Here is a 12608-nt window from a genome sequence, read left to right as displayed (position 1 = left end):
ATCAGCGAATGTTTTCGTGTCCCTAAGTGAAATGCAAAACTTTTATTTGCAAGTAGCTGGCGGAACTTTAAGGTAATGAAATGCAAATATTTATGGTGACGGTGGGGGAAAACTCACAGTAAACCTGCACGGTGACATCCTTGCGAACGGGCTCCACGAGTCGCGTTCCCTGCGCCCGGCACTCGATGCGAATTCCGTAAAAGTCCCGCGTGGTGGTTCCAATCAGCAGCTGATTAACCATCACGGTGGTGCCCTCCTCCATGGAGGTGTGGCTGGTGCCGATTAGCTCGGTGTCATCGCGCCACCAGGTGACCTTGGGCGGGGGGCGACCTGCAACAGGAGGGGGAAGGTGGCGCTCAGTGGTTGTGATTTATACCAGATGCAGATACAGCCACTGCTCGCTTTCAGCCAGATGGAATGCGGGTCGCTCATCTCATCTGGCCGAGATGCGTTGCCCCCGGGGACTGCAGGATGTGCAGGATCCTCGCCACCGGTTGCAATTGACACTCCTGAGTGCCATGGCAAACAATGCGTCGGACTGCGGTGGCTGTGGCTCTGACAAATACAGTTAGACGCACGACGGTTAAGTGGGTCAAACCACCGCATAAAGTGCGTTTAAGTGCACTGTGACAAAAAGTTGGCAATTAAAGCGGATTAACACTGCTTTTCTGACTTGGCAACAGCAGAGATTATGGCTCGTTAGGCTAATGCGATTTTTAATTTATGCCTAAGCATTTAATGCTAATTTATTCACATTACTTATTCAAAATGAGGCTGAGGGTTTATTTTTACTCGGAATAATTTGTTTTTTGTTTTCATTATAATGTACAGAAAATACTAAAACCTTATAGAATGAAAATGACTAAAATTAACTCATTGGCATTTACTGGTAATTTATTCAATTTACTTATTTAAAATTTTGGAATATTTAATTTATGTTTATAAAATAAACCAAAAAAAAGTAACTTTCTTGAGTAAAATATTTATAAACCAATTTAGCATCTTCAAATAGATGATCCATAACTTTTTCCTTACTATGTAGGCATTATGGATACGCCTGCCAACTGCAGGCTGAAACTCGAATCCGATAACTACACTCACCTCCCCTCACTTGGCAGCAGAGGAAGAGCTCATAGCCCTCTCGGAAGGGTCCTGCCATCTGGGATATCTCCTTGCCCTGGGCATCGAAGATGCGCGGCTCCTCGGGCGGCACTGAAATGGATACCAGACACCAGTTAATGTGGCCACTTTGGGAGTCATCGATGCCACCACCATATAGTATCGCCACTTACCAACTAAGGTCAGGTTGTGCCGGAAGTTGCGCGTTGGGGAGTTGAAGAAGTCGACGCGACACCGATAGACGCCGCCGTCCTCCGGCTTCACATCGTTGATCTGCAGGCGCGAATCCTTGGGATTATCGCCGATGCTGAAGAACAGGCGCTGCCCCAGATCGCTAGCTATGGCCGCATGGGGTGCCAGCTTCACGTTTCCGCCCCGCGAGTCCAGGCTGGCGGAAAACGAAGAAAAAAGTCAAGGAAAATTCAGGAAAATCAAGGGGGCATGGCAGCGTGTAGCGATTATTAGATGTCATAAATAAGCATATGCGTTCCGTTCCGTTCGACCGCCCCTCGCATAATTTAGGTCCATAAAAAATGACGCTCAATTTGCACACCAGAAGAGCCAGGAGTTTAGTCTGGAGTGTTTCTTCGTCCGACTTCCTGCTGTATGAAGCATATTTTCCACCCCCAGCTCCGCGACTTTGGCAGCTTTGCGCAAATTGCAGTAATTTGTTGCTGTTTTAGTAAATTACTCAGTTTATTTCAGGACCTTTGGGGTGGCCAGTGCTCCGACTGCATTTTGCCGCTTATGATTATCGAGTGCCGGCCACTTCACGTTCGCAGGACTGGCTGACACAGATCCCTAGACCCCCTTTTCCCAATCACCCATCCACCCATCCATCCATACATAAACCCCTTCTAATGAGTACTCCCGAGTGGGTTTTCCCCGAGTGTTTCCCGGCTGCCGCACGCAAAGTCGGAAGGCATTTCCACTTGGCATGCAGGGCAGCACACGCTGGCTGCCACAATTTATATTGAAAATTTATCAGCGCAAATTTATAAAAATCCATGGGTGAGTGCGAGGGCCGATGGCTCCGGGGTCTCCGTGTGCGTGAAAATTTGCTACACTTTAGCAACGACAGCCGTAATCGGATGTGCTTTACATTTATTATAACAAAGTGGATTATGACGGGCGCATCCTTGCCCCCCAAATACAAAAAAAACATCCTCACATTGTACACACATATGTGCGGCAGCTGCCGGAAATAAGCCAAAAGCGCTCGGATCGGCGAGGAAAAATAAAACACGTTAGGTGTAAGAAAAGGGATGTTGACGATTATTTCACGCTCCTGATGGATGGATGGATGGATGGTTGGCAGGCTGTCTGGCAGACTCTCCGAGTGGATGATTACGCACCAGTAACCCGGGGGATAGCCGGAATATTCAAGGAGTAGTTGCGCTCACCTGTACAGAGGAATGCCCGTGGTGTCCTTGAACCACAGCAGCAGCTTCACCGAGTCCTGCGACGTGGGTGGGGTCAAGTCGCAGGGCAGCTCCACGGTTTTGCCCAGGGCGGCCCAAACCAATCGAGCGGGTACTGTGGGCGAAAAAGGAAATATATAAATGCGATGCACAGAGAGAAAATAAGCTAAAATCTAAGAGATTAAAATAAATATATTTTTTAACAGGATTAAAAATATATCTTTTCAAATGTTTTGCTTAAAAGTCTTTTATTATGTCTAAAAACATCCACTAAGAAATTTTATTTATAGGAAAATACATTTTATAATATTTTAATTATATTACCCAAAAAGTTCAAGTGTTTTTAACTCTCAAAATATCTATACCTGCTTTAAGCCTTTCATTCTGAATAAAACTGTCATATTGCTCAGCTTAATTCCCTTATTTTCTTTTGAACCGCAAAACATCTTGATTTCAAAAGGACATTTTCCGCGTTTTTTTTACTTTTCCATTTTATTAGCCGGGCAGGAGAACTGTCGCCAGCAATCGAAGTTGTAGTGGCGACTGAATCGGCCGTTTTAGTTCATCCTAGAAGTATGCTTCTCTTCAGTATATGTAAGCCGAGCTTCGTTGCATATCCGAAATTTTGGTGCAATGCTATCGGGGTAATACCAATGAGAATGGTAATTCATCGAAGGTCAGCCGGCGCAGGGAGTCTTTGGAAAGCTCGACTCAGCTGTGAAACATTTCCGCCGATGGCCCCAATTACCCCACGCTAATTTTGATTCGGTCTTTTCAAATCAAGTCGTCATTGAGTGCAGATGCACTCACTCTCTATTCCGGTAAAATTGGTAACATCCCACGTGTATCTCAGGCAGGAGATGTAAGAAAGCCCCTGAGATAGGGCCCCAAGTCCGATCACGAATTTATTTTTTTTAAATCTGTGGAACATTTTTTTTTTGGGGCATAAGAACCCCAAAACCACCAGGTGGGTAAACCTTGTGCTCGATTTTCCCGCACTTAAAAATTTACAGTAGCCACACAAATTTCGCAGAGCTGCAGAAAGGCAGCCAAATCGCACCGCGCACGCCAGAGGAGCACCCTGCCGCACCGCGCACGCCAGAGGAGCACCCCGCCGCAAAGCATCCGCCAGAGGAGCACCCTGCCGCACCGCGCACGCCAGAGGAGCACCCCGCCGCAAAGCATCCGCCAGAGGAGCACCCTGCCGCACCGCGCACGCCAGAGGAGCACCCCGCCGCAAAGCATCCGCCAGAGGAGCACCCTGCCGCACCGCGCACGCCAGAGGAGCACCCCGCCGCAAAGCATCCGCCAGAGGAGCACCCTGCCGCACCGCGCACGCCAGAGGAGCACCCCGCCGCAGAGCATACGCCAGAGGAGCACCCTGCCGCATCGGAGAAGCATCCGCCAGAGGAGCGCCCTGTCGAGGAGCGCACCGGAGTAGCCCCGCCGTAAGAGGAAGCCCTACCGGAGGACCAGCCACATCGGAGAAGCACAAGCCGGAGAAGTGGCCAAGAGACCGCTGACTGAGGCGCGCGCATCGCTAGTTCGCTTAGCCGTCAGAGGAGCCGATTAGATTCCCCGGTTGGCGTTGTCATTGCGTGAGCCACAGGGGCTTGGCCCATTGGTGCCAGCGACGTTCGACTAGCCCCAGACAACTAGTGTAGAAGAGGAGCGACCTCCGACATTTAACCAAGGGCACAAGACAGAAAGATCTAGGCCATACATTTTTTTTTTTTGAGAGAGGGATATTCGCGATGTAAAATGCCGGGTTTGTGATCAGAAAAGTTTTCTTCCAATCGTTTGCACTCGCCAAGAAAAGTGAAAGTATTTTAACCCATAGGGCGGTATGAAACGCCTGATTTTTTTTCAGCCTGTACGTTGAACGGAAGATCGATCTTTCGCCGATGGAAATCTGAGTGAGTTGTCTTTGTTTAATTTATATTCGCATTCGAATGGTATCTGAATCTATGGGTGAAACTTTTGTTTATTCTTGGGCGAGAATTAATAGACACCAATTACTAGAAAACAAATAAATAAGGAAAAGGAAAAAATATTAATTATAATATATTTTACTAGATATTTCAATTATTAAATTAATACTAGTAGTTCATCTATTCTATACCTTTAAAAGAAATTAACTCGGGTCATTTAAACCAATCTAATTAAATTATAAAAAGAATTGTGAAAATTGTGGAAAAGCTTATACAAAAAAAAAAAAAAAAAAATAAAACACCGATAATGAAGTTGATACCTAAACATATTCTTAGGTTTTAAATACGCTCACCAAAATTATATAAATACGAAATTTATGCCTATACCTGAACATATTTTTTTCCTGAAAAATATTATAATGAATTATTCTTTTGTTTATATTACTTACTATATTTTCTTTGATAATATTAAGATCTTTTGAATTTTGTCATTAAAAAATGGAAACTTAAAAGAAACGTATTGCTGAACTGAGCTGATGATTCCACGGTCGTAGGGAAAAAGGGGTCACCAGAGCCATGCTCTAGCGGAAGGCGACCTAGGTAGGGTGGGCGATAAGCGGGCGCAATTACACCAGCAGCCACGCAAATAGTTACATTCTTCTTTCTTTGATCTTTACTTTATATGCTGTTTTTCCCTTCCTTTCTTTTTTTTTCTTTTTGAATTTGGTTTATCGTTCTTCCGATTTATATGACTAGCTCCTTTCAATGTCGCAAGCACGCTCAATTTCTTGAGATGTTAATAATAATGTGTGCATCGTAACTGAATCTGTGAGAGCAAGACCTCCACCCCAAAGCCACGAGCTAGCGCCGGACCTACAGCGTGCCACGCCATCACAGATTCTTTCGAAAATTAGTCCCTCAGTCGAACGTTACACGTTACAGTTATAATTAATTATTATTAATATCAAAGGTGGCGCCCAACGTTAGGGCCTTAGTGAGTTTACTCATTAAGACTCATGGATAAACCAATTCGACTCTTTTTCATTTTTTTTTTATTTCCTTCCTCTCATCTCAAGGGTTTTTTGTAAATTTTAAATTTTTCTCGGAAATCAAAACTGTATAATTATTAACATTATTTTTTTTGACCGAAAATCAAGAATTATCAAAGAAACCTTCCTAAATTTGGCACTTAACAAGCTGAGGAAAACGGGAAGAAAACAAACGCACTTAGGTCGATTTCTGTCCCGGTTTGAAATGCCATTACTTACTTACTTAAATAAAATCACAAACTAATCTAAACGGAAAATGCTGGCGTTGCTTGAGAGAAGCGTCACATCCAGAAGTAGTTTATGACAATTATTATTCTTTCACAGGGGCACTATAATTTATTCGGGATCTGGAATACATGTGAGATGTTTTCCGAAAAATCACTGTCCGATACCGGAGTAAAGTAAATTAGCGTCTCCCTCATTTAGTCCAGGTCATTGCGCCTTTCTATATCTTTTCTCATTTCTAAGGATGGTAACAAGAAAATACCCTTCGATTCGTGTGACATCAAGCAATCAGTTCAGTAAACAATTTTTTTTTATTTTTTTATCTTATCGCAAAGTTACGATCGTTGTAAATTTTTTTTTCGTTTTAATTTTATTACTGCGGTTAGGATTATTTTTGGGATACATTTGTTCGGATAAGGAGATAGTCTCGCTAGAAAATGGGGTTAGATCGATCTCCGGAAAAGGACGCTGAGAACAGCTCAAATTCACTCTGTCCTATATGCAAAGGCGAGATTGGCGGTGTCGATGTTTATAGAACAGCGTGTCAACATGAATTTCATAAGAGATGCATAGAGGGTCACTGGAAGAAAAGTATACAGTGTCCGGTGTGCAAAAGTTCCTGTAGGCCCAAAGTTCCAAAGGTCTCCGATAATGCGGAGCGGGAAACGCGTAGTCAATCAAGGAACCGTCCACTCGTCGAGAATATTGAAAGAGAAGTTGCGGACAACACAGCCTCTACGTCAGGACTTAATGCAAGTACCAACAGCAGCGGCAACATCAATACAAGTGTTATTAATGCTAATGCCATCACCTTATTGGCAATGGAACGCAGATTACTAGCGACTCTATCGGAAAGGATGGCAGAATTAATCCAAAGTTCTGTATCTGATATCATAACCAGGGTGAGAGCAACTCAAAGTCCGGAGGCTAATAATAGCCAGGGTGAGCAGTCTTCTCAACAGACTATTAGAGACGTTAGTAATAGGACCAACGCGAGTAGGGGAACTGATGATAATCTACAGGACGTAAGAATGACTTCGGTTTCAACTGCTTCGCATCAAAGTTCCACATCCGATTTATTGAGCCGTCCTGATAAAGTGGTACATATTCTGAACGGATGGAAGATTAAATATTCCGGAGGAGGAGTACCAGTGGACAATTTTATTTACCGAGTTGAAGCACTGACGAGGGAAACGTTAGGAAATAATTTTTCCGTGCTCTGTAAGAACGCATCTGTTCTGTTTGAAGGAAAAGCCAACGAGTTCTATTGGCGATATCATAAAGCACATGGTGAAGTCCGTTGGGATAATTTCTGTTCAGCTCTACGTCTGCAGTTTAGACAAAATAGAGATGATGGGGATATCGAGGAGTTAATCAGGAATACAAAACAAAAGCCGAATGAAACTTTCGATTGCTTTTACGACAAAATATCTGATTTAATCGATCAGCTAGAGCAGCCGTGGGCGCCGAACAAACTGGTAAGAGTCCTTAAGAACAACTTACGAACGGAAATTAGGCATGAGCTCCTGAATCTGGATATTAAAACAGTTTCAGACTTGAGAGAAATTTGTCGAAGGCGCGAAGATTTTTTGGCTGATGCTAAGCGATACCAGGGGTACATGAGAAACACGCCATTTAAGCGCGACGTTTCAGAGTTTGCTGAAACCTCAGAAAGTCTTCAGGAAACGGAATCTGAAAATGAAGGGGATATCTCTGCGCTTGCACTGTCATGCTGGAATTGCCGCAAAGAAGGGCACCGGTATCAGGACTGCGTGACCGAGAGAAGAATATTTTGTTACGGCTGTGGAGCCGCCAATACATATAAACCTAGTTGCAGCAAGTGCTCAAAAAACTCAAAACCCGGCACTTCGAGGTCGCTTGTCAAACAGAAATCCTCGAGTGCCGTTCGAAGCCAAGCAACGATGACCGACTAATAGAGGAGGCAGCTATGGTAGCAGCACTCCCAAACCCAGACGAACAAAGACCGGCTATTAATTCGTTACTTCATAGTAAAATACCTGACTTAAAGAAGCTAGATATCTCGGAATGCAACTTTCAATCAGACTCAAAGATACGTCTATCCCGAAGCTCTCGTCGGATAAAGGCGTATTGGGAGAACATAAAGATATGCAACGTTGGGGTCCAGTATATTAATTCAATTCCGGCTGGGCAGAAGGATCCTCGCCCATTTTTACCAGTTCAAGTGTTCAATCGTACTGTCTATGGCTTATTGGACTCGGGAGCTTCGATTAGTTGTGTTGGTGGGAGGCTAGCGGAGGAGATAAAAGCTAGCGGTAACTATAAAAAGATAAAAGGTCATGCTACCACGGCAGATGGAAGATCGCAGCAGATACTGGGCCATGTGAAAGTCGAAGTAGAATACATCGATAAGAAAAGTACCATAAAGCTTTATGTGGTACCATCGCTGAAGCAAGATTTATATCTGGGTATAGATTTCTGGAGGCTGTATGACTTGCTTCCTAAAAATATAAGCATATCTGAATTAGAATCGTCGCAAAGTAACGCTAAACCGGAGGTTGATCAGCATAAATTGTCTGATAGCGATCGAGCCAAGCTAGCGAATGTAATAAATTGTTTCCCGTCATTTAAACAAGAAGGGCTCGGTAAGACCAACCTGATATCGCATTCGATTGATGTGGGAACGGCAAAACCAATTAAACAACGCCATTTCCCCGTCTCCCCAGCGGTCGAAAAGGCCATGTACACCGAAATCGACCGAATGATAGCATTGGGAGTAATAGAAGAATCCGAAAGTTCATGGTCATCCCCTATCGTAATGGTAACCAAACCTGGCAAAGTAAGAATTTGTTTGGACTGTAGGAAGGTGAACAGTTTCACCGAGAAAGATGCTTACCCACTTCCTCAAATCAGTGGAATCTTAAGTCGGTTACCAAGAGCTGAGTATATTTCAAGCCTGGATCTAAAGGACGCTTATTGGCAGGTGCCTCTAGAGGAATCATCCCGCGACAAAACAGCATTCACAGTCCCAGGCAGACCTCTCTACCAATTTAAGGTAATGCCGTTCGGGCTTTGTAACGCCACAAGCACAATGTCCCGACTAATGGATAAGGTGGTACCAGCCCATCTCCGCAATGAGGTGTTTATTTATCTTGACGATTTATTAGTAGTTTCTTCCACATTTGAACGGCACCTCGAAGTACTGAGAGAATTGGCCTTGCAAATTAAACGGGCAGGTTTGACTCTAAATATTGGTAAAAGTCATTTCTGTATGCTACGCGTTCGATATTTAGGGCACATCATAGGCGACGGTGGAATCCGAACGGATCCCGAAAAGGTGGCAGCAATAAAAAATTTTCCTGTCCCTAAAAGTCTGCGAAGCTTGAGAAGTTTCATGGGCCTGTGTGGATGGTATCGAAAGTTTGTGCCAAATTTTGCTTCACTCGCTACTCCTTTGACCGACCTAATGACCACAAAACGAAAGTTTAGTCTAACTGACGAAGCTATAAAAGCCTTCGAGGAGCTGAAGCAACGTCTAAGCGAAGCTCCAGTTTTGTGTAGCCCCGATTTCTCGAAACCGTTCGCAATACACTGCGATGCGAGTAAAACAGGGGTAGGCGCTGTGCTTGTACAAATATCCGAAGAAGGAGATGAACGTCCGATTGCCTTCATCTCCAAGAAGCTTAACAAGGCCCAACGCAACTATACTGTAACCGAGCAAGAATGTTTAGCGGCCATCGTAGCTCTCAAAAGTTTCAGGGCATATGTTGAAGGAATGGAATTCACAATCATAACGGATCACGCCTCATTGAAGTGGTTAATGTCCAACCATGACCTGAATTCCCGGTTGGCACGATGGGCGTTGGCTTTGCAAAGGTACAACTTTAAGATTGAGCATCGCAAAGGCTCCCTTAACGTTGTTCCCGATTCGTTGTCTCGCGTCAACGAAGACGTGATAGCCGCTGTAGATTTACGGGAAGGACTTCTAGTGGACTTGGATTCTGAAGAGTTTAAGAAAGCAGAATATGTGGATCTAGTAGAAAAAGTAAAAGCAAATCAAGCTAACTTTCCTGACCTCAAAGCTGATAATGGCTATGTGTATCGGAAATCAGAGCATTCTACAGGGGAACAAGTCCACGATGATTACGCATGGAAACTCTGGATACCGAAGGAACTAGTGCCAGAAATCCTTAAGAGAGCACACGATGGTTCTATGTCTTGCCACGGTGGCATACATAAGACCATAGAGAGAGTGAGGCGTTATTATTTTTGGCCTGGCCTGGTGCCAGATGTAAAGGCATACATTAACGCGTGCGAAGTGTGCAAAACGACAAAAGCGCCGAATTATACACTGCGACCGCCATTAGGAAAAGCACCGGAAAGTCAACGGTTTTTCCAAAGATTGTTCGTAGACTTTCTTGGGCCATACCCTAGATCAAGAAGCGGGAACGTGGGAATTTTTCCAAATATGTATTCCTTAAACCAGTTAGGAAGATTGACACCAGTGCGGTCACAAAATACTTGGAAGGAGAACTGATCATGGCATATGGAGCTCCGGAAACCGTGGTATCAGACAACGGATCACAATTTCGTTCTCACGCTTTTCGGAAATTGATGCAGCAGTATGGCATCACACACATATTAACGGCGGTGCATTCACCGCAAGCTAACGCTTCCGAACGCGTTAATCGCTCCGTGATTGCTGCGATCCGAGCATATGTGCGACCAGACCAGAAGGACTGGGACGAACACCTAAACAGAATATGTTGTGCATTGAGGTCCTCCGTTCATGCTAGTTTGGGAACTTCTCCATATTACATGGTTTTTGGACAGCATATGATAACATCCGGTTCTACCTACTCACTGTTAAGGAAATTAAATTTACTTGATGATCGTTCACTAAAATTCAATCGCCAGGACTCATTTGAGATTGTTCGAGATAAAGCATGTAAGCGTATGTTGGAACAACACGCCGAAAACGAGAAGCGCTATAACCTTCGGTCTCGAAACGTCTCATTCGTGGAAGGACAAGAGGTGTATCGCCGGAACTTCAAACAAAGCTGCTTCCAGACGGGATACACTGCCAAATTCGGACCTTCCTTCGTAAAGGCAAGAATTCGCAAGAAGCTGGGAAGCGCTTATTATGAACTGGAAGACTTACAAGGCACACTTGTAGGTACCTATCACGCCAAGGATATTCGGCATTAATGCCTCTTCCGTCGGTATCAGTCTAGGGTACCAGGGATTGTATACCCTAGCCTGATTGTTTGGGGGGGCTTTGTAGTGGCGACTGAATCGGCCGTTTTAGTTCATCCTAGAAGTATGCTTCTCTTCAGTATATGTAAGCCGAGCTTCGTTGCATATCCGAAATTTTGGTGCAATGCTATCGGGGTAATACCAATGAGAATGGTAATTCATCGAAGGTCAGCCGGCGCAGGGAGTCTTTGGAAAGCTCGACTCAGCTGTGAAACATTTCCGCCGATGGCCCCAATTACCCCACGCTAATTTTGATTCGGTCTTTTCAAATCAAGTCGTCATTGAGTGCAGATGCACTCACTCTCTATTCCGGTAAAATTGGTAACATCCCACGTGTATCTCAGGCAGGAGATGTAAGAAAGCCCCTGAGATAGGGCCCCAAGTCCGATCACGAATTTATTTTTTTTAAATCTGTGGAACATTTTTTTTTGGGGCATAAGAACCCCAAAACCACCAGGTGGGTAAACCTTGTGCTCGATTTTCCCGCACTTAAAAATTTACAGTAGCCACACAAATTTCGCAGAGCTGCAGAAAGGCAGCCAAATCGCACCGCGCACGCCAGAGGAGCACCCTGCCGCACCGCGCACGCCAGAGGAGCACCCCGCCGCAAAGCATCCGCCAGAGGAGCACCCTGCCGCACCGCGCACGCCAGAGGAGCACCCCGCCGCAAAGCATCCGCCAGAGGAGCACCCTGCCGCACCGCGCACGCCAGAGGAGCACCCCGCCGCAAAGCATCCGCCAGAGGAGCACCCTGCCGCACCGCGCACGCCAGAGGAGCACCCCGCCGCAGAGCATACGCCAGAGGAGCACCCTGCCGCATCGGAGAAGCATCCGCCAGAGGAGCGCCCTGTCGAGGAGCGCACCGGAGTAGCCCCGCCGTAAGAGGAAGCCCTACCGGAGGACCAGCCACATCGGAGAAGCACAAGCCGGAGAAGTGGCCAAGAGACCGCTGACTGAGGCGCGCGCATCGCTAGTTCGCTTAGCCGTCAGAGGAGCCGATTAGATTCCCCGGTTGGCGTTGTCATTGCGTGAGCCACAGGGGCTTGGCCCATTGGTGCCAGCGACGTTCGACTAGCCCCAGACAACTAGTGTAGAAGAGGAGCGACCTCCGACATTTAACCAAGGGCACAAGACAGAAAGATCTAGGCCATACATTTTTTTTTTTTGAGAGAGGGATATTCGCGATGTAAAATGCCGGGTTTGTGATCAGAAAAGTTTTCTTCCAATCGTTTGCACTCGCCAAGAAAAGTGAAAGTATTTTAACCCATAGGGCGGTATGAAACGCCTGATTTTTTTTCAGCCTGTACGTTGAACGGAAGATCGATCTTTCGCCGATGGAAATCTGAGTGAGTTGTCTTTGTTTAATTTATATTCGCATTCGAATGGTATCTGAATCTATGGGTGAAACTTTTGTTTATTCTTGGGCGAGAATTAATAGACACCAATTACTAGAAAACAAATAAGTAAGGAAAAGGAAAAAATATTAATTATAATATATTTTACTAGATATTTCAATTATTAAATTAATACTAGTAGTTCATCTATTCTATACCTTTAAAAGAAATTAACTCGGGTCATTTAAACCAATCTAATTAAATTATAAAAAGAATTGTGAAAATTGTGGAAAA

At 44.9% G+C, this 12608-nt stretch overlaps 1 protein-coding gene across 6 annotated transcripts in view; it reads right to left on the bottom strand.

Annotated features, from left to right (window-relative positions):
- LOC108024631 (hemicentin-1) overlaps positions 1 to 12608 on the bottom strand; it is an 84426-nt gene that overhangs the window by 29933 nt on the left and 41885 nt on the right. For all 6 annotated transcript variants that reach the window (XR_007764483.1, XM_050888351.1, XM_044092969.2 and 3 more), the window contains exons 3-6: positions 2523 to 2655; positions 1293 to 1507; positions 1102 to 1212; positions 118 to 330 (exon numbers count right to left, since the gene is read on the bottom strand). Coding sequence is in view for 5 of the 6 variants with exons in the window: in XM_050888351.1 (XP_050744308.1) it covers positions 118 to 330; positions 1102 to 1212; positions 1293 to 1507; positions 2523 to 2655 (672 nt within the window). In the remaining variant the exon portion in view is untranslated. The remainder of the gene's footprint in view (positions 1 to 117; positions 331 to 1101; positions 1213 to 1292; positions 1508 to 2522; positions 2656 to 12608) is intronic.

Source organism: Drosophila biarmipes, chromosome 3R, assembly GCF_025231255.1.
Source record: "Drosophila biarmipes strain raj3 chromosome 3R, RU_DBia_V1.1, whole genome shotgun sequence".
NCBI lineage: Eukaryota > Metazoa > Arthropoda > Insecta > Diptera > Drosophilidae > Drosophila > Drosophila biarmipes.
Note: the sequence above shows the minus strand (reverse complement) of the source record. Positions and strands in the feature narration are given on the sequence as shown.